The following is a 22,825-nucleotide window of genomic DNA, read 5'->3' on the forward strand; positions in this document are numbered from 1 at the left end:
ATAGACTATAGTGGTTGTCTATACAGTACCAACAGACTATAGTGGTTGTCTATACAGTACAGCACCAACAGACTATAGTGGTTGTCTATACAGCACCAACAGACTATAGTGGTTGTCTATACAGCACCAACAGACTATAGTGGTTGTCTATACAGCACAAACAGACTATAGTGGTTGTCTATACAGTACAGCACCAATAGACTATAGTGGTTGTCTATACAGCACCAACAGACTATAGTGGTTGTCTATACAGTACCAATAGACTATAGTGGTTGTCTATACAGTACCAACAGACTATAGTGGTTGTCTATACAGCACCAACAGACTATAGTGGTTGTCTATACAGCACCAATAGACTATAGTGGTTGTCTATACAGCAACAATAGACTATAGTGGTTGTCTATACAGTACCAAGACTATAGTGGTTGTCTATACAGTAGAGTACCAATAGACTATAGTGGTTGTCTATACAGTACCAACAGACTATAGTGGTTGTCTATACAGCACCAACAGACTATAGTGGTTGTCTATACAGCACCAACAGACTATAGTGGTTGTCTATACAGCACCAACAGACTATAGTGGTTGTCTATACAGCACCAACAGACTATAGTGGTTGTCTATACAGCACCAATAGACTATAGTGGTTGTCTATACAGTACAGCACCAACAGACTATAGTGGTTGTCTATACAGTACAGTACCAACAGACTATAGTGGTTGTCTATACAGTACAGCACCAATAGACTATAGTGGTTGTCTATACAGCACCAACAGACTATAGTGGTTGTCTATACAGCACCAATAGACTATAGTGGTTGTCTATACAGCACCAATAGACTATAGTGGTTGTCTATACAGCACCAACAGACTATAGTGGTTGTCTATACAGCACCAACAGACTATAGTGGTTGTCTATACAGTACCAATAGACTATAGTGGTAGTCTATACAGCACCAATAGACTATAGTGGTTGTCTATACAGCACCAATAGACTATAGTGGTTGTCTATACAGCACCAATAGACTATAGTGGTTGTCTATACAGCACCAACAGACTATAGTGGTTGTCTATACAGTACCAATAGACTATAGTGGTAGTCTATACAGCACCAATAGACTATAGTGGTTGTCTATACAGCACCAATAGACTATAGTGGTTGTCTATACAGCACCAATAGACTATAGTGGTTGTCTATACAGCACCAATAGACTATAGTGGTTGTCTATACAGCACCAATAGACTATAGTGGTTGTCTATACAGTACAGTACCAACAGACTATAGTGGTTGTCTATACAGCACCATCAGACTATAGTGGTTGTCTATACAGCACCAACAGACTATAGTGGTTGTCTATACAGTACAGTACCAACAGACTATAGTGGTTGTCTACAGTACCAATAGACTATAGTGGTTGTCTATACAGCACCAATAGACTATAGTGGTTGTCTATACAGTACCAATAGACTATAGTGGTTGTCTATACAGTACCAACAGACTATAGTGGTTGTCTATACAGTACCAACAGACTATAGTGGTTGTCTATACAGTACAGCACCAACAGACTATAGTGGTTGTCTATACAGCACCAACAGACTATAGTGGTTATCTATACAGCAACAACAGACTATAGTGGTTGTCTATACAGCACCAACAGACTATAGTGGTTGTCTATACAGTACAGCACCAATAGACTATAGTGGTTGTCTATACAGTACAGTACCAACAGACTATAGTGGTTGTCTATACAGTACAGCACCAATAGACTATAGTGGTTGTCTATACAGCACCGACAGACTATAGTGGTTGTCTATACAGCACCAACAGACTATAGTGGTTGTCTATACAGCACCAATAGACTATAGTGGTTGTCTATACTGCACCAACAGACTATAGTGGTTGTCTATACAGCACCAACAGACTATAGTGGTTGTCTATACAGTACAGCACCAATAGACTATAGTGGTTGTCTATACAGCACCAACAGACTATAGTGGTTGTCTATACAGCACCAACAGACTATAGTGGTTGTCTATACAGCACCAACAGACTATAGTGGTTGTCCATACAGCACCAACAGACTATAGTGGTTGTCTATACAGTACAGCACCATCAGACTATAGTGTTTGTCAAATATTGTACCAATAGACAATAGTGGTTGTCTATACAGTACCAATAGACTATAGTGGTTGTCTATACAGTACCAACAGACTATAGTGGTTGTCTATACAGCACTAACAGACTATAGTGGTTGTATATACAGTACCAATAGACTATAGTGGTTGTCTATACAGCACCAACAGACTATAGTGGTTGTCTATACAGCAGCAACAGACTATAGTGGTTGTCTATACAGCACCAATAGACTATAGTGGTTGTCTATACAGCACCAACAGACTATAGTGGTTGTCTATACAGTACAGTACCAACAGACTATAGTGGTTGCCTATACAGTACCAATAGACTATAGTGGTTGTCTATACAGCACCAATAGACTATAGTGGTTGTCTATACAGTACCAACAGACTATAGTGGTTGTCTATACAGTACAGCACCAACAGACTATAGTGGTTGTCTATACAGCACCAACAGACTATAGTGGTTGTCTATACAGCACCAACAGACTATAGTGGTTGTCTATACAGCACAAACAGACTATAGTGGTTGTCTATACAGTACAGCACCAATAGACTATAGTGGTTGTCTATACAGCACCAACAGACTATAGTGGTTGTCTATACAGTACCAATAGACTATAGTGGTTGTCTATACAGTACCAACAGACTATAGTGGTTGTCTATACAGCACCAACAGACTATAGTGGTTGTCTATACAGCACCAATAGACTATAGTGGTTGTCTATACAGCACCAATAGACTATAGTGGTTGTCTATACAGTACCAACAGACTATAGTGGTTGTCTATACAGCACCAATAGACTATAGTGGTTGTCTATACAGTACCATCCGACTATAGTGGTTGTCTATACAGTACCAAGACTATAGTGGTTGTCTATACAGTAGAGTACCAATAGACTATAGTGGTTGTCTATACAGTACCAACAGACTATAGTGGTTGTCTATACAGCACCAACAGACTATAGTGGTTGTCTATACAGCACCAACAGACTATAGTGGTTGTCTATACAGCACCAACAGACTATAGTGGTTGTCTATACAGCACCAACAGACTATAGTGGTTGTCTATACAGCACCAATAGACTATAGTGGTTGTCTATACAGTACAGCACCAACAGACTATAGTGGTTGTCTATACAGTACAGTACCAACAGACTATAGTGGTTGTCTATACAGTACAGCACCAATAGACTATAGTGGTTGTCTATACAGCACCAACAGACTATAGTGGTTGTCTATACAGCACCAATAGACTATAGTGGTTGTCTATACAGCACCAATAGACTATAGTGGTTGTCTATACAGCACCAACAGACTATAGTGGTTGTCTATACAGCACCAACAGACTATAGTGGTTGTCTATACAGTACCAATAGACTATAGTGGTAGTCTATACAGCACCAATAGACTATAGTGGTTGTCTATACAGCACCAATAGACTATAGTGGTTGTCTATACAGCACCAATAGACTATAGTGGTTGTCTATACAGCACCAACAGACTATAGTGGTTGTCTATACAGTACCAATAGACTATAGTGGTAGTCTATACAGCACCAATAGACTATAGTGGTTGTCTATACAGCACCAATAGACTATAGTGGTTGTCTATACAGCACCAATAGACTATAGTGGTTGTCTATACAGCACCAATAGACTATAGTGGTTGTCTATACAGCACCAATAGACTATAGTGGTTGTCTATACAGCACCAACAGACTATAGTGGTTGTCTATACAGTACAGTACCAACAGACTATAGTGGTTGTCTATACAGCACCATCAGACTATAGTGGTTGTCTATACAGCACCAACAGACTATAGTGGTTGTCTATACAGTACAGTACCAACAGACTATAGTGGTTGTCTACAGTACCAATAGACTATAGTGGTTGTCTATACAGCACCAACAGACTATAGTGGTTGTCTATACAGTACCAACAGACTATAGTGGTTGTCTATACAGTACAGCACCAACAGACTATAGTGGTTGTCTATACAGCACCAACAGACTATAGTGGTTATCTATACAGCAACAACAGACTATAGTGGTTGTCTATACAGCACCAACAGACTATAGTGGTTGTCTATACAGTACAGCACCAATAGACTATAGTGGTTGTCTATACAGTACAGTACCAACAGACTATAGTGGTTGTCTATACAGTACAGCACCAATAGACTATAGTGGTTGTCTATACAGCACCAACAGACTATAGTGGTTGTCTATACAGCACCAACAGACTATAGTGGTTGTCTATACAGCACCAATAGACTATAGTGGTTGTCTATACTGCACCAACAGACTATAGTGGTTGTCTATACAGCACCAACAGACTATAGTGGTTGTCTATACAGTACAGCACCAATAGACTATAGTGGTTGTCTATACAGCACCAACAGACTATAGTGGTTGTCTATACAGCACCATCAGACTATAGTGGTTGTCTATACAGCACCAATAGACTATAGTGGTTGTCTATACAGCACCAACAGACTATAGTGGTTGTCTATACAGCACCAATAGACTATAGTGGTTGTCTATACAGCACCAATAGACTATAGTGGTTGTCTATACAGTACCAACAGACTATAGTGGTTGTCTATACAGCACCAATAGACTATAGTGGTTGTCTATACAGTACCATCCGACTATAGTGGTTGTCTATACAGTACCAAGACTATAGTGGTTGTCTATACAGTAGAGTACCAATAGACTATAGTGGTTGTCTATACAGTACCAACAGACTATAGTGGTTGTCTATACAGCACCAACAGACTATAGTGGTTGTCTATACAGCACCAACAGACTATAGTGGTTGTCTATACAGCACCAACAGACTATAGTGGTTGTCTATACAGCACCAACAGACTATAGTGGTTGTCTATACAGCACCAATAGACTATAGTGGTTGTCTATACAGTACAGCACCAACAGACTATAGTGGTTGTCTATACAGTACAGTACCAACAGACTATAGTGGTTGTCTATACAGTACAGCACCAATAGACTATAGTGGTTGTCTATACAGCACCAACAGACTATAGTGGTTGTCTATACAGCACCAATAGACTATAGTGGTTGTCTATACAGCACCAATAGACTATAGTGGTTGTCTATACAGCACCAACAGACTATAGTGGTTGTCTATACAGCACCAACAGACTATAGTGGTTGTCTATACAGTACCAATAGACTATAGTGGTAGTCTATACAGCACCAATAGACTATAGTGGTTGTCTATACAGCACCAATAGACTATAGTGGTTGTCTATACAGCACCAATAGACTATAGTGGTTGTCTATACAGCACCAACAGACTATAGTGGTTGTCTATACAGTACCAATAGACTATAGTGGTAGTCTATACAGCACCAATAGACTATAGTGTTTGTCTATACAGCACCAATAGACTATAGTGGTTGTCTATACAGCACCAATAGACTATAGTGGTTGTCTATACAGCACCAATAGACTATAGTGGTTGTCTATACAGCACCAATAGACTATAGTGGTTGTCTATACAGCACCAACAGACTATAGTGGTTGTCTATACAGTACAGTACCAACAGACTATAGTGGTTGTCTATACAGCACCATCAGACTATAGTGGTTGTCTATACAGCACCAACAGACTATAGTGGTTGTCTATACAGTACAGTACCAACAGACTATAGTGGTTGTCTACAGTACCAATAGACTATAGTGGTTGTCTATACAGCACCAATAGACTATAGTGGTTGTCTATACAGTACCAATAGACTATAGTGGTTGTCTATACAGTACCAACAGACTATAGTGGTTGTCTATACAGTACCAACAGACTATAGTGGTTGTCTATACAGTACAGCACCAACAGACTATAGTGGTTGTCTATACAGCACCAACAGACTATAGTGGTTATCTATACAGCAACAACAGACTATAGTGGTTGTCTATACAGCACCAACAGACTATAGTGGTTGTCTATACAGTACAGCACCAATAGACTATAGTGGTTGTCTATACAGTACAGTACCAACAGACTATAGTGGTTGTCTATACAGTACAGCACCAATAGACTATAGTGGTTGTCTATACAGCACCAACAGACTATAGTGGTTGTCTATACAGCACCAACAGACTATAGTGGTTGTCTATACAGCACCAATAGACTATAGTGGTTGTCTATACTGCACCAACAGACTATAGTGGTTGTCTATACAGCACCAACAGACTATAGTGGTTGTCTATACAGTACAGCACCAATAGACTATAGTGGTTGTCTATACAGCACCAACAGACTATAGTGGTTGTCTATACAGCACCATCAGACTATAGTGGTTGTCTATACAGCACCAATAGACTATAGTGGTTGTCTATACAGCACCAACAGACTATAGTGGTTGTCTATACAGCACCAACAGACTATAGTGGTTGTCTATACAGCACCAACAGACTATAGTGGAACAGTTTGGTGACGAACAATGCCTTTTCCAGCATGATGGATATCTAGAGACACTGAAGCAGCAAAGTTCATGAAAATTAATATTTGTGTCATTCTCAAAACTTCTGGCCATGACTGTATATCCAAGAAATCAAGTTTGGCAAGCCTTTCATTGATGGATTTCATCAAGTCAACATCCGTCTCCGTGAACCTCTCCCCGCGCGCCCTCTTGCTTGGAGATGGTTTGGTGCCATCGTTCATACCGCTTCGCCAACATGGCTTTGGTTTGTTTATTGTGTTTTATTGTCTGAAACAGCGCTTGAATCCTCTGAAACCTGCAACATGTTTCTTTGAGCTCCTAAGTATCGCGTCAATGAATCGTTCAAGCTCTTCGATGGATTCTGAAGCATACAGCGGGTTTTTACAGGCAGAGTAAAGAAAATAACAAAACAATGGTTGCATCTTTCCAGACCTATACAGGTTGTCGGTAGATACGCCCAATAGAATAAAAATAAATAAACGATTGTTCACTCCTGCCTGTTATATTGAACTATTTGCCACGTACAATTTATTCAAGATCGGACACAATTAACTTGTGTTGACACATAGCCTGGTTAAACTGACGTAAAGTGTTCACACAAAGCCTGTAGTCAATGTTAGTCTGGTGTCCTCAGATTTTTCAAGAGATTGTATGTATATTGAATTCAAAGACAATATATTTCAAACACCCTTAAATTCAAGTTTTCTGAATAGACAGATAGGAAGATGAATTGAGTGGAATATGTGGTCTTTCAATATTGTTGACTCTAAGAGGCAGTTTCCCTGATTTACATTGGAGAAACATGGAGAATCTCCATGTACAGTGTTTTTTAGTGTAGGACAGGGCTTAATCTGTATCAGGGAAAGTTACAGATTCTGGTTCAATGATCCTTCATTTATAAGTTATGATGTGTTGTATAGAACAGAATAACTTTGTGATGATCGGTAAACATTTTCTCTTGCTCTGTGTGGGCCATGTAGTCAGTGTCAATGAGGTGTCCGGTATTGAGTCTTAATGACCCATACTGAACCGTACTGAGCCGTATTGACCACTACTGATCCATATTGACCCATATTGACCCATACTGACCTGTACTTACCCGTACTAACCTACTATACCAGTCAAAAGTTGGACACACCTACTGATTCAAGGGTTAGGGTTATTTTCACTATTTTCTACATTGTAGAATAATAGTGAAGACATCAAAACTATGAAATAACACATATGCAATCATGTAGTAATCAACAACAAGTGTTAAACAAATTTTAGATTGTTCAAAGTAGCCACACTTTGCCTTGATGACAGCTTTGCACACTCTTGGCAGCTTTGCTGTAACGGTTGTCTTCGGGAATGGAGGACCAAAACGCAGCAGGAATGTGGATGCTCATCTTATTATTTATTTTAAATCAAGAGAACACCAAAATAACAAAAATGAAGCACGCACGAACAACAAAACAGTCTTGTCATGCTCACACAGGCAAAACAAGAAACAATCTCCCACAACACTACACCAAACAATTACCCATATATAGGACTCTCAATCAGAGGCAACGAGAAACACCTGCCTCCAATTGAGAGTCCAGCACCCAAACCTAAACATAGAAAACCTAAACTAGACAGAATGCAGAAATACAACCTAGAACATACTAACCTAGAACATACACCCAAAACCCAGGAACACATAAATCAAACACCCCTCTACAACACACACAAAACCCCCACCATACAAAACAAACATCCCTCTGCCACGTCCTGACCAAAATACTAAACAACTACTCCCTCTGCTGGTCAGGACGTGACATTTGCACACTCTCAACCAGCTTCAATAGGTAGTCACCTGGAATGCATGTGCCTTGTTAAAGGTAATATGTGGAATTTCTTTCCTTCTTAATTAATGTGTTTGAGCTGTGTTGTGACAAAGTAGGGGTCTTTTACAGAAGACAGCCCTATTTGGTGAAAGACCAAGTCCATATTATGACAAGAACAGCTCAAATAAGAAAAGAGAAATGACAGTCCATCATTACTTTAAGACATGAAGGTCAGTCAATGTGGAAAATTTCAAGAACTTTGAAAGTTTCTTCAAGTGCAGTCTCAAAAACCATCAAGCACTATGATGAAACTGGCTCTCATGAGGACCGCCACATGAATGGAAGACCCAGACTTACCTCTGCTGCAGAGGGTAAGTTCATTAGTTACAGAAATTGCAGCCCAAATAAATGCTTCACAGAGTTCAGGTAACAGACACATCTCAACATCAACTGTTCAGAGGAGACTGTGTGAATCAGGCCTTCATGGTCGAATTGCTGCAAAGAAACCACTACTAAAGGGCACTAGTAATAAGAAGAGACTTTCTAGGGCCAAGAAACACGAGCAATGGATGTTAGACTGGTGGAAATCTGTCCTTTGGTCTGATGAGTCCAAACTTGAGATTTTTGGTTCCAACCGCTGTGTCTTTGTGAGACGCAAAGTAGCTTAACGGATGATCTCCGCTTGTGTGGAATATTGACCTGTACTGACCCGTGTTGACCTGTACTGACTCATACTGACCCGAATTGACCAGAATTGACCCGTACTGACCCGAATTGACCAGAAATGACCCGTACTGACCTATAAAAATGAAAACTTACCCGTACTGATTCGTACTGACTCATACTAACTGGTATTGACCCGTACTGATCCGAACTGACTTGAATTGAGTTGTACTGACCCGTATTGACCCGTAATGACCTGTACTGACCTGTATTGAATTGTATTGACCCGTACTGACCTGTACTGACCCGTATTGAATTGTACTGACCCGTATTGAATTGTACTGACCCGTACTGACCCGTATTGACCCGTAATGACCCGTACTGACCCGTATTGACCCGTAATGACCTGTACTGACCTGTATTGAATTGTATTGACCCGTACTGACCTGTACTGACCTGTATTGAATTGTACTGACCCGTATTGAATTGTACTGACCCGTACTGAGCCGTATTGACCCGTAATGACCTGTACTGACCTGTATTGACCCGTACTGACCCGTACTGACCCGTATTGACCCGTAATGACCTGTACTGACCCGTATTGAATTGTACTGACCCGTACTGAGCCGTATTGACCCGTAATGACCTGTACTGACCTGTATTGACCCGTAATGACCTGTACTGACCCGTATTGAATTGTAATGACCCTTATTGACCCGTATTGAATTGTACTGACCTGTACTGACCCGTATTGAATTGTACTGACCCGTACTGACCCGTATTGACCCGTAATGACCTGTACTGACCCGTATTGAATTGTAATGACCCTTATTGACCCGTATTGAATTGTAATGACCCATACTGAACTGTACTGACCCGTATTGACCCATACTGAACTGTACTGACCCGTATTGACCCGTACTGACCTGTGGTGGATTAGTGAAAAAGGATAACAGAATCCTGTCACGACAAGGCAGCTCTAGACATTCTTCTTCATTCATCTTCTCTTCTTTTTTCTTGCTCTTCTCTCGTTACCTCCCAGTGTCCCAGAGAATTATTGACGGTGAGTTCTCTGATTTTGACTGCGAGGACGGGATCGGTGTCATAGCAGGTAACCAAACCACGACAAAACAGGTTTAATGGAGTTCCAATGCTAGCTATAACCATGTACTCTATATCTATATCAAATTTCAATATCCCAGTCAACATGTTATTACTATTATTATCAGAAATTAGAACACATATACATACATGCTGTCTACACACAACAACAGAACAGCGTCCATAGAATTCCATTTATCATAATAATGTAGAGGTCTCTTTACTTGGACACAATCAGTCCTGGGTCCTTATACTATTCTAAATATCACAACCACTTTCACATACACTACCATCAAGAGTTTGGGTCACTTAGAAATGTTCTTGTTTTTGAAAGAAAAGCACATTTTTTGTCCATTAAAATAACATCAAATTGATCAGAAATACAGTGTAGACATTGTTAATGTTGTAAATGACTATTGTAGCTGGAAACGGATGATTTTTAATGGAATGTCTACATAGGCCCATTATCAGCAACCATCACTCCTATGTTCCAATGGCAGGTTGTGTTAACTAATCCAAGTTTATCATTTTAAAAGGCAAATGGATCATTAGAAACCCCTTTTGCAATTATGTTAGCACAGCTGAAAACTTTTGTGCTGATTAATGAAGCAAGTAAACTGGCCTTCTTTAGACTAGTTGAGTATCTGGAGCATCAGCATTTGTGGGTTCGATTACAGGCTCAAAATGGCCAGAAACAAAGTACTTTCTTCTGAAACTCGTCAGTCTTTTCTTGTTCTGAGAAATGAAGGCTATTCCATGTGAGAAATTGCCAAGAAACTGAAGATCTCGTACAACGCTGTGTACTACTCCCTTCACAGAACAGCGCAAACTGGCTCTAACCAGAATAGAAAGAGGAGTGGGAGGCCCCGGTGCACAACTGAGCAAGAGGACAAGTACATTAGATTGTCTAGTTTGAGAAACGGACGCCTCACAAGTCCTCAACTGGCAGCTTCATTAAATAGTACCCACAAAACACCAGTCTCAACATCAACAGTGAAGAGGAGACTCCAGGATGCTGGCCTTCTAGGCAGAGTTGCAAAGAAAAAGCCATATCTCAGACTGGCCAATAACAATAAAAGATTAAGATGGGTAAAAGAACAGACACTGGACAGAGGAAGATTGGAAAAAAGTGTTATGCACAGACAAATCTAAATTTGAGGTGTTCGGATCACAAAGAGGAACATTCGTGAGATGAAGAAAAAATGAAAAGATGCTGGAGGAGTACTTGACGCCGTCTGTCATCATGGTGGAGGCAATGTGATGGTCTGGGGCTGCTTTGGTGCTGGTAAAGTGGGAGATTTGTACAGGGTCAAAGGGATCTTGAAGAAGGAAGGCTATCACTCCATTTTGTAACGCCATGCCATACCCTGTGGACGGAGCTTAATTGGAGACAATTTCCTCCTACAACAGGACAACGACCAAAAGCACAGCTCCAAACTATGCAAGAACTATTTAGGAAAGAAGCAGTCAGCTGGTATTCTGTCTATAATGGAGTGGCCAGCACAGTCACTGGATCTCAACCCTATTGAGCTGTTGTGGGAGCAGCTTGACCGTATGGTACGTAAGAAGTGCCCATCAAGCCAATCCAATTTGTGGGAGGTGCTTCAGGAAGCATGGGGTGAAATCTCTTCAGATTACCTCAACAAATTGACAACTAGAATACCAAAGGTCTGCAAGGCTGTAATTGCTGCAAATGGAGGATTCTTTGACGAAAGCAAAGTTTGAAGGACACAATTATTATTTAAATTAAAAATCATTATTTATAAACTTGTCAACGTCTTGACTGTATTTCCTATTTATTTTGCAACTAATTTCATGTATGTTTTCATGGATAACAAGGACATTTCTAAGTGACTCCAAACTTTGAATAGTAGTGTACATTCCAAGCAATGAAAAGACAAATAATTTAACACTTCAAGGTTCATGGAAATACAGCCGGGGAAAGCTCTATCTCTACTCCCTGTCTCTCCACGTCCACTCTCTCTCCCCCTCCACTCCCTCTCTCTCCCCCTCCACTCCCTCTCTCTCCCCCTCCACTCCCCCTCTCCCGATCTACTCCCTCTCTTTCCCTCCTGCACTCCCTCCCTTTCTCCTCTACTCCCTCTCTCTCCTCCCCTCCCACTCTTCCCTCTCCTATCCCTCTGTATCCCCCTCCTATCCCCTCTCCCCCTCCACTCCCTCCATTTCCCCCTCCACTCCCTCTATTTTCCCCTCCACTCCCTCTATTTTCCCCTCCTATCCCTCAATGTCCCCCTCCACTCCCTCTCTCTCCCCCTCCACTCTCTCCCCCTCCTATCCCACTCTGTCTCTTCAATCTGATTTTTGCCGTCAACTCCTTCTCTCTCCCAATCCAATCCCCCTCTCCAACTCCACTCCCTCTCTCTCCTTCCTACCTCTCTTCCCCTCCACTCACATTCTCTACCCCTCTACTCCCACTCTCCCCCTCGTATCCCCCTCCAATCCCTCTCTCTCTCCTTCCTATCCCCTCTCCTCCTCCTCTCCCTCTCTCTCTCCTTCCTATCCCCTCTCCCCCTCCACTCTCTCTCTTTCCCAATCCATTCCCTCTTTCCCACTACAGCCCTCCTCTTCCTCTCCACTCTTTCTCTAGCCTTCCTTTCCCCTCCCCAATCCAATCCACTCCCTCTCTTTCCCCCTCCACTACCTCTCTCTACCCTCCACTCCTCCTCTCTCCCACCCTATCCCCCTCTATGCCTCCTCTCCCTTTCCACTCCCCCTCTCTCCCCCCCTTCTATCCATTGTTCCCCTTCACTCCCTCTCTCCCCCTCCTATCCCGTCTCCCTCTACTCCCTCTCTCCCCCTCCACTCCCTCTCTCCCCGTCCAATCCCTCTCTACCCCTCCACTCCCCCTCTCCCCCTCGTATCCCCCCATATCCCCTGTCCACCTCCCCTCCTACTCGCTCTCTACACTTGCTATCCACCTATATCCCCTCCACTCTCTCTCCCCCTCCTATCTATCTCTGACCTTCCACTCCTCCTCTCTCCCCTCCTATCCCCCTCTCTCCCTCTTCACTCCCTCTTTCTCCCCGTCAACTCCCTCTCTCCCATCTCTGTCCCCCTCCTCTCCCATCTCTGTCCCCCTCCACTCCCTCTCTGTCCCCCTCCACTCCCTCTCTGTCCCCATCCACTCCCTCTCTGTCCCCATCCACTCCCTCTATGTCCCCATCCACTCCCTCTCTGTCCCCATCCACTCCCTCTCTGTCCCCATCCACTCCCTCTCTGTCCCCATCCACTCCCTCTCTGTCCCCATCCACACCCTCTCTGTCCCCATCCACTCCCTCCCTGTCCCCATCCACTCCCTCTCTGTCCCGATCCACACCCTCTCTGTCCCCCTCCACTCCCTCTCTGTCCCCCTCCACTCCCTCTCTGTCCCCCTCCACTCCCTCTCTGTCCCCCTCCACTCCCTCTCTGTCCCCATCCACACCCTCTCTTCCCCCATCTAATCACTCTCTCTACCACTCCATTCCCCCTTTCCCCCTCCACTCCATCTCTCTTCCCCCCTAGCCTGGTGGGTAGGAGAGTTGGGCCAGTAACCGAAAGGCTGCTGAATTGAATCCCCGAGCTGACAAGGTTCTGTCATTCTGCCCTTGAGCAAGGCAGTTAACTTCTATGGGCTAGGTGGGACATTAGCGTCCCACTATTCAACAGCCAGTGGAATCGCGTGGCGCGAAATACAAATACCTCTAAAAAACGATAACTTCAATTTCTCAAACATATGACTATTTTACACCATTTGAAAGATAAGACTCTCGTTAATCTAACCACATTGTCCGATTTCAAAAAGGCTTTACAGCGAAAGCAAAACATTAGATTATGTCAGGAGAGTACCCAGCCAAAAATAGTCACATAGCCATTTTCAAAGCAAGCATATATGTCACAAAAACCCAAACCACAGCTAAATGCAGCACTAACCTTTGATGATTTTCATCAGATGACACTCCTAGGACATTATGTTATACAATACATGCATGTTTTTTTCAATCAAGTTCATATTTATATCCAAAAACAGCTTTTTACATTAGCATGTGATGTTCAGAACTAGCATACCCCCCGCAAACTTCCGGTGAATTTACTAAATTACTCATCATAAATGTTGACAAAATACATAACAATTATTTTAAGAATTATAGATACAGAACTCCTTTATGCAACCGCTATGTCAGATTTTAAAATAGCTTTTCGGCGAAAGCACATTTTGCAATATTCTGAGTACATAGCTCAGCCATCACAGGCTCGCTATTTAGACACCCGCCAACGTCGGGGCAACCTAAACTCAGAATTACTATTAGAAAAATTGGATTACCTTTGCTGTTCTTCATCAGAATGCACTCCCTGGACTTCTACTTCAACAACAAATGTTGATTTGGTTCCAAATAATCCATAGTTATATTAATATAGCTCCATTTTGTTCGTGCGTTCAGGTCACTATCCAAAGGGTAACGCACGAGCGCATTTCGTGACAAAAAAATTCAAAATATTCCATTACTGTACTTAGAAGCATGTCAAACGCTGTTTAAAATCAATTTTTATGCTATTTTTCTCATAAAATAGCGATAATATTCCAACCGGACAACGTTGTAGTCATTCAAAGAGGGAAAGAAAAAAATGGTGAGGTCTCGTGACTGCGCATCTCCAGTCTCTCTGTCCCCAGGCAGACCACTGACAAACTCTGCTCCTGTTATCTGCCCAGAGACAGGAGACGCGTCAATCCGCTTTCTGAAGGCTTTAGAGAGCCAATGGAAGCCTTAGGAAGTGTCACGTAACAGCTCAGATGCTGTAATTTCGATAGAGATGCAACAGAAGGACTACAAATTGTCAGACAGGCCACTTCCTGCATGGAATCGTCTCAGGTTTTTGCCTGCCATATGAGATCTGTTATACTCACAGACACCATTCAAACAGTTTTAGAAACTTTTGAGTGTTTTCTATCCAAATCTACTAATAATATGCATATTCTCGTTTCTGGGCAAGAGTAGTAACCAGTTTAAATCGGGTACGTTTTTTATCCGGACGTGAAAATACTGCCCCCTAGCCCAGACAGGTTAACCCCTGATCCCCAGGCGCCGAAGACGTGGATGTCGATTAAGGCAGCCCCCCGATCTAATCCCTCCTATCTCCCTCTCTCCCATCTCTACTCCCCCTCCACTCCCTCTCTATCCCCATCCACTCCCTCTCTCCCCCATCTAATCACTCTCTCCACCACTCCGTTCCCCCTCCTCTCCCTCTTTCTCCATCTCCTATCACCTATCCCCCTCCAATCTGTCTCTCTCCCTCCTACCCCCCTTTCCCCTCCTATTCCTCTATCCCCTCACCGCCTCCACGCCGTCTCTCTCCCCGTTAACTCCCCCTGCACTCCCTCTCCTCCTCCACTCCATCTTACCCCTCCAGACCCTCTCCCCCATCTAGTCCTTCTCTTATCCCCCTCCACTCCCTCTCACTCCCCCCTGCCTCCCCTCCTCCTCCACTCCCTATCTGTACCCCTCCACTACCCTCTCTGTCCCCTCTACTCCCTCTTTCTCCCCCTCCACTCCATCTCTCTCCCCCTTCACTCCCTCTCTCTCCCCCTCCACTCTGCCTCTCCACTCACCTCTCTCTCCCCCTCCACTCTGCCTCTCCACTCCTCGTCTCTCCCCCTCCTATCCATCTTTCTCCCTCCACTCCTTCTCTCTCCCCCTCAATATCTCCTCTCCCCCTCCACTCCCTTCTCTCTCACCCTTCACTCCCTCTCAATCCCCCTCATATCCTCAATCCCCCTCCACACCCTCTCTCACCCCTTCCACTCCCCCTCCACTCTCAGCCGCCACTGCCCATTTCTAACCCTCTACTCCCTCTCTCTCCCCCTCCACTCCCTCTCTCTCCCCCTCCTATCCTACACTCACTCTCTCTCTCTCTCACTCCGCTCCACTCCCTCTCTCTCTCTCCCCCTTCTCCCCTCCGTCTCTTCCCCCTCCATTCCCTCTCTTCCACCTCCACTCCCCCTCTCTCCCCCTCCACTACCTTTCCCACTCCTTTTGCCCTCACCCCCTCCACTCGCTCTTTCTCCATAACCTCCCTCTCTCCCTTCACTCCCCGCCTCCCCTTGCACTCCCCCTCTCTCTCTATTCCTCCATTCCCTCTCACTCTCCCTCCCCTCCTTCTCTCAACCTCCCCTCCCTCTTTCCCCCTCCACTACCTTTTTACCCCTTCCTATTCTCCACTCCCTTTTTCTCCCCTCCAATCCCCTCTCCCACACAAAGCCCTCTCTTTCCCCCTCCACTCCCTCTCTCCCCCTCCACACGATCTCTCCCTCCCTCCCTCCTCTCCTCAACTCCCTCCACTCTCTTTTTCAACCTCCCCTCCCTTTAATCTCTTTATCTCCCACTACCGCTCACTACCCCTCCACTCCCTTCTCTCCCCGTCCTATCCTCCACTCCCTCTCACTACCCCTCCACTCCCTATCTCCCCCTGCGCTACCTCTTTCTACACCTCCACTCCCTCTCTCTTTCCCACCCCTCCACTCTCTCGCTCTCAACCTCCACTACCTTCTCTCCCCGTCTAATCCTCCACTCCTTCTCTCCCCCATCTGATCCCTCTCTGTCCCACTACCGCTCTCTCCCCCTCCACTCCCTCCCTCATCCATCTATCTCCCCCTCCACTCCTACTCTCCCCCTCCACTCCCTCCCTCATCCATCTATCTCCCCCTCCACTCCTACTCTCCCCCTCCACTCCCTCCCTCATCCATCTATCTCCCCCTCCACTCCTACTCTCCCCCTCCACTCCCTCCCTCATCCATCTATCTCCCCCTCCACTCCTACTCTCCCCTTCCACTCCCTTTTCTCCCTTCCTGTCCTACACTCTCTTTCTCTCCCAATCTCCACTCCCCCTCCACTCCCCCTCCTATCCCCTTCAACTCCCTATCTCTCCCCCTCCTATCCCTTCTTCCCCTCTAATACCCTTCTCTCCCCTCCTATCCCCTTTAACTCCCTATCTCTCCCCCTCCTATCCCCTTCAACTCCCTATCTCTCCCCCTCCTATCCCTTCTTCCCCTCTAATACCCATCTCTCCCCTCCTATCCCCTTTAACTCCCTATCTCTCCCCTCCTATCCCCTTTAACTCCCTATCTCTCCCACTCCTATCCCTTCTTTCCCTCTAATACCCTTCCCTCTCCCTCTCCATGACCTCTCTCTCCCCTTCCGGCTCCCCCTCTCACCCTGCACCCCTCTCTATCACCCTCCACTCCTCTCTCACCCTCCATTCCCACTCTCCCCCACTCCTTTCACCCTCTCCCCTCCAATCCCCTTACCCCCCTCCATGCCCTCTCTTTCCCCTTCCACTCCCCTTGCACTCCCTCTCTCTCCGGCCGCTCCCTCTCTCCCTCCCCATCCACTCCCTCTCTCTCACCCTCCTATCCCCTCTCCCCCTCCACTCCACTCCACTCTCTCTCTCACGTTCCTCACCCTCTCTCTCCCTCTCCTGTCCTCCACTCTCTCCCTCTCCTCCTCCTGTCACTCTCATTACCGGTCCTATCCCTTTTCCCCCTATCTCTCCCCCACCCTCCTCTCACTCTTCCTCCCATCCACATGCTCTCTCCTCCATCTAATCCCTCTCTCACCTACTGCTCTCTCCCCCTCCACTCCATCCCTCTCCCCCTCTACTCCCTCCCCCTCCCCCACTCCCGCTCTCTCCCCCTCCACTCCATCCCTCTCCCCCTCTACTCCCTCTCCCTCCCCCACACCCTCCTCCATCTAATCCCTCTCTCACCTACCGCTCTCTCCCCCTCCACTCCATCCCTATCCCCCTCTACTCCCTCCCCCACTCCTGCTCTCTCCCATCCAATCCCTCTATCTCACCTACCGCTCTCTCCCCCTCCACTCCATCCCTCTCCCCCTCTACTCCCTCCCCCTCCACTCCACTCCCTCTCCCTCTCCCGCTCTCTCCCCCTCCACTCCATCCCCCTCTACTCCCTCTCCCTCCCCCACTCCCGCTCTCTCCCCCTCCACTCCATCCCTCTCCCCCTCTACTCCCTCTCCCTCCCCCACTCCCTCCTCCATCTAATCCCTCTCTCACCTACCGCTCTCTCCCCCTCCACTCCATCCCTATCCCCCTCTACTCCCTCCCCCACTCCTGCTCTCTCCCATCCAATCCCTCTATCTCACCTACCGCTCTCTCCCCCTCCACTCCATCCCTCTCCCCCTTTACTCCCTCTCCCTCCCCCACTCCTGCTCTCCCCCGCCACTCCATCCCCATCCCCATCTACTCCCTCTCCCTCCCCCACTCCTGCTCTCTCCCATCCAATCCTTCTCTCTCCCACTCCCGCTCTCTCTCCACTCTCTTTCCCACCCCAATCCCTTCTTCCCCTCCAATCGCCCTCCAACCTCTCTCTCCACCTCTACTCCCTTTCTCTCCCCTCCCTCTCTTTCCCCCTCCTATCCCCTTCTCACCCTCCACTCCCTTTCTCTCCCCTCCCCTCCTTCTCTTTCTTACCCTCCCCCCTCTCTCTCCCCCTCCTATCCCCTTCTCTCCCTCCTCTCCCTCTCCACTCAACATCTATTGTGTTGCAGGTCTGTTTTGCTTCCTCTTCTAACCTGTCTGTCTGTCTGTCTGTCTGTCTGTCTGTCTGTCTGTCTGTCTGTCTGTCTGTCTGTCTGTCTGTCTGTCTGTCTGTCTGTCTGTCTGTCTGTCTGTCTGTCTGTCTGTCTGTCCTTTCCTCCCCAGACTACAGACACAACGGCAGGGACTTCCAGAGCTCCACGCTGTCTGTTCCAGAACAGGTCATGTCATCCAACTACACCTCCCACTCTGACATGGCCAGGACCTGGTCACGGTCGCCAAGTCTTCCCCCTCCACAGAGGTACAGTAATGCAACCCAAACCCTAACCTCTTGGTCTGCCAAGGCCAGGACCTGGTCACGGTCACCCAGGACCCCCCCTTCCACAGAGGTACTGTTATACAACCCTAACCCTAACCTCTTGGTCTGCCAAGGCCAGGACCTGGTCACAGTCACCCAGTGTTCCCCCCTTCCACAGAGGTACTGTTATAAAACCCTAACCCTAACCTCTTGGTCTGCCAAGGCCAGGACCTGGTCACAGTCACCCAGTGTTCCCCCTCCACAGAGGTACTGTTATACAACCCTAACCCTAACCTCTTGGTCTGCCAAGGCCAGGACCTGGTCACAGTCACCCAGTGTTCCCCCTCCACAGAGGTACTGTTATACAACCCTAACTCAAACTGTTTTTTCTATGTCCCATTTAGTCGGAGTTTGGACCACGGCATGCGAGGGGGACCGCTTTCTTTTAGCTCAGGTCGGATGGACCGGCATCGCTTGTCTGAAGACTGCTACTCACCAGACAGGTACAAAAACCATACACACTATGTAGCCTACACAGCTACACATCCATACACACTATGTAGCCCACACAGCTACGCATCCATACACACTATGTAGCCTACACAGCTACGCATCCATACACACTATGTAGCCTACACAGCTACGCATCCATACACACTATGTAGACTACACAGCTACGCATCCATACACACTATGTAGACTACACAGCTACACATCCATACACACTATGTAGACTACACAGCTACACATCCAAACACACTATGTAGCCTACACAGCTACACATCCATACACACTATGTTGAAACCAGACACATTCTAATCTCAGTGTGAATAGTTACTTTTTCACAGCAACATGAATCTAGAATAAACAGAGAAGCAGATGACTGTAGTTTTAACCTCCCCCTTTCTCCCCCTTTCTCCCCCTACACCCTGAGATCAAACAGAAGACCAGGGTCTCCCCCTTTCTCCCCCTTTCTCCCCCTACACCCTGAGATCAAACAGAAGACCAGGGTCTCCCCCTTTCTCCCCCTTTCTCCCCCTACACCCTGAGATCAAACAGAAGACCAGGGTCTCCCCCTTTCTCCCCCTACACCCTGAGAAACAGACCTGGGACAAATACCTAAGCGGTTCTTAATTTAGTTTCCTAATACAATGGAACCAATACAATAGAACCATTGGTAGGGTGTTAGGTGACGAATGGAACCAATAGATGGAACCAGTAGATGGAACCAGTAGATGGAACCAATACAATTGAACCAATAGAATGGAACCATTACAATGGACCCAACAGAATGGTACCAATGGTAGGGTGTTAGGTGACTCGACAAGCAATGGACACTTTGAAGCAGCAGTGATCAAATAAATTTTCACTAAATGTCAATAATATGGACTTCAAAATACATAAATCATTTGAAAACATGAATGTGGAATTTTTTAACCATGTCTAAAAATCACAATAATGTATGTTATGATATTTAGATGATATGAACCCAAATGTAACGCAAGTGCCGTGCTAAGAACATTCAAATCTGTGGCACAGCCTTTTTTATGAAACCCGTGAAATCGGTGTGTTCATAATGATTTTATTTTTACCATGAGTATTCCTCGCTCTACCAGAGTAAGATTGATGTGATAATGTATTGTCAACAAGTATGGGAAAGTCCCGTGTTTTATGGTCATCAGACGTCCTGAAATATAAGCTAAAACGTTTTTCCTTCGCTTCTGTCATTCAGATGTTTTCAGAGACACGAAAAAAACTAAGCCTGTTACAGAGTAGAGCTTCGTAACCAGGGATTGGTCCAAATTCACGTCGCCACCCGTTTTCATGATGAGACGCTAGTCTCAACGTCCACAGTGAAGAGGGGACTCCGGGATGCTGGCCTTCTAGGCAGAGTTGCAAAGAAAAAGCCATATCTCAGACTGGCCAATAAAAAGAAAAGATTAAGATGGGCAAAATAACACAAACACTGGACAGAGGAACTCTGCCTAGAAGGCCAGCATCCCGGAGTCGCCTCTTCACTGTTGACCTTGAGACTGGTGTTTTGCGGGTACTATTTAATGAAGCTGCCAGTTGAGGACTTGTGAGGCGTCTGTTTCTCAAACTAGACACTCTAATGTACTTGTCCTCTTGCTCAGTTGTGCACCGGGGCCTCCCACTCCTCTTTCTGTTCTGGTTAGAGGCAGTTTGCGCTGTTCTGTGAAGGGAGTAGTACACAGCGTTGTACGACATCTTCAGTTTCTTGGCAATTTCTCTCATGGAATAGCCTTCATTTCTCAGAACAAGAATAGACTGACGAGTTTCAGAACAAGCACTTTGTTTCTGGACATTTTGAGTCTGTAATCGAACCCACAAATGCTGATGCTCCAGATACTCAACTAGTCTAAAGAAGGCCAGTTTTATTGCTTCTTTAATCACCACAACAGTTTTCGGCTGTGCTAACATAATTGCAAAAGTGTTTTCTAATGATCAATTAGCCTTTTAAAATGATAAACTTGGATTAGCTAACACAACATGCAATAGCAACACAGGAGTGATGGTTGCTGATAATGGGCCTCTGTACGCCTATGTAGATATTCCATTACAAATCAGACATTTCCAGCTACAATAGTCATTTACTGTATTTCTGATCAATTTGATGTTAAATTGGACAAAAAAAAAATGCTTTTCTTTCAAAAACAAGGACATTTCTAAGTGACCCCAAACTTTAGAATGGTAGTGTATATAAAGTATATATTTCTCCCAACCCACACTACCATCACCCTTTCTCACCCCATCCAGAAAATATTTATTTTAAGTATATAGTCTCTTCCTCAACACACTACCAACACCTATTCTCAACCAATCCAGATAAAGATATATACAGTTGAAGTTGGACGTTTACATACACTTAGGTTGGAGTCATTAAAACTCGTTTTTCATTCACTCCACACATTTCTTGTTAACAAGCCATGGTTTTGGCAAGTCAGTTAGGACATATACTTTGTGCATGACACAAGTAATTGTTCCAACAGTTGTTTACAGACAGATTATTTCACTGTATCACAATTCCAGTGTGTCACAAGTTTACATACACTAACTTGAAAGTGCCTTTAAACAGCTTGGAAAATTCCAGAAAAGGATATCATGGCTTTAGAATCTTCTGATAGGCTAATTGACATCATTTGATTCAATTGGAGGTGTACCTGCGGATGTATTTCAAGGCCTACCTTAAAACTCAGTGCCTCTTTCCTTGACATCATTGGAAAATCAAAAGAAATCAGCCAAGACCTCAGAAAAACAATTGTAGACCTCCACAAGTCTGGTTCATCCTTGGGAGCAATTTACAGATGCCTGAAGGTACCTCATCTGTACAAATAACAGTATGCAAGTACAAACACCATGGGACCACGCAGCCGTCATACCGCTCAGGAAGGAGACGCGTTCTGTCTCCTAGGAGATGAACGTACTTGTAATAAGGGTCGTCTAAAGGGGACCAAGGCGCAGCATGTATAGTGCTCATATTCACTTTTATTATGACGACACTAGAACAAAACAACAAAACGACCGACAACAGTTCCATCAGGTGAACATACACTAAACAGAAAACAACTACCCACAAAACCCAGGAAGAAAAACCCCTACTTAAATGTGATCTCTAATCAGAGGCAACGAGGATCAGCTGCCTCCAATTAGAGATCAACCTAAACAATCCCAACATAGAAATAGAAAAACTAGAAATTAAAACACAGAAATAGAAAAACACCCCCTGTCACGCCCCGACCTACTCTACTATAGAAAATGACATCTTACTAGGATCAGGACGTGA

At 45.1% G+C, this 22,825-nt stretch overlaps 1 protein-coding gene across 1 annotated transcript in view; it reads left to right on the forward strand.

Moving 5' to 3' along the window:
- The window catches only part of LOC106570772 (regulating synaptic membrane exocytosis protein 2), a 96,542-nt gene extending 77,322 nt beyond the window's left edge, over window positions 1–19,220 (forward strand). Inside the window, exons 11-13 of the mRNA XM_082961428.1 lie at window positions 10,117–10,185; window positions 18,888–19,083; window positions 19,199–19,220. Coding sequence (XP_082817554.1) covers window positions 10,117–10,185; window positions 18,888–19,083; window positions 19,199–19,220 — 287 coding nt within the window. The remainder of the gene's footprint in view (window positions 1–10,116; window positions 10,186–18,887; window positions 19,084–19,198) is intronic.
- The last annotated feature ends 3,605 nt before the right edge of the window (window positions 19,221–22,825 follow it).

The sequence above is a fragment of the Salmo salar genome, chromosome 14, assembly GCF_965601325.2.
Source record: "Salmo salar chromosome 14, fSalSal1, whole genome shotgun sequence".
Classification (NCBI taxonomy): domain Eukaryota; kingdom Metazoa; phylum Chordata; class Actinopteri; order Salmoniformes; family Salmonidae; genus Salmo; species Salmo salar.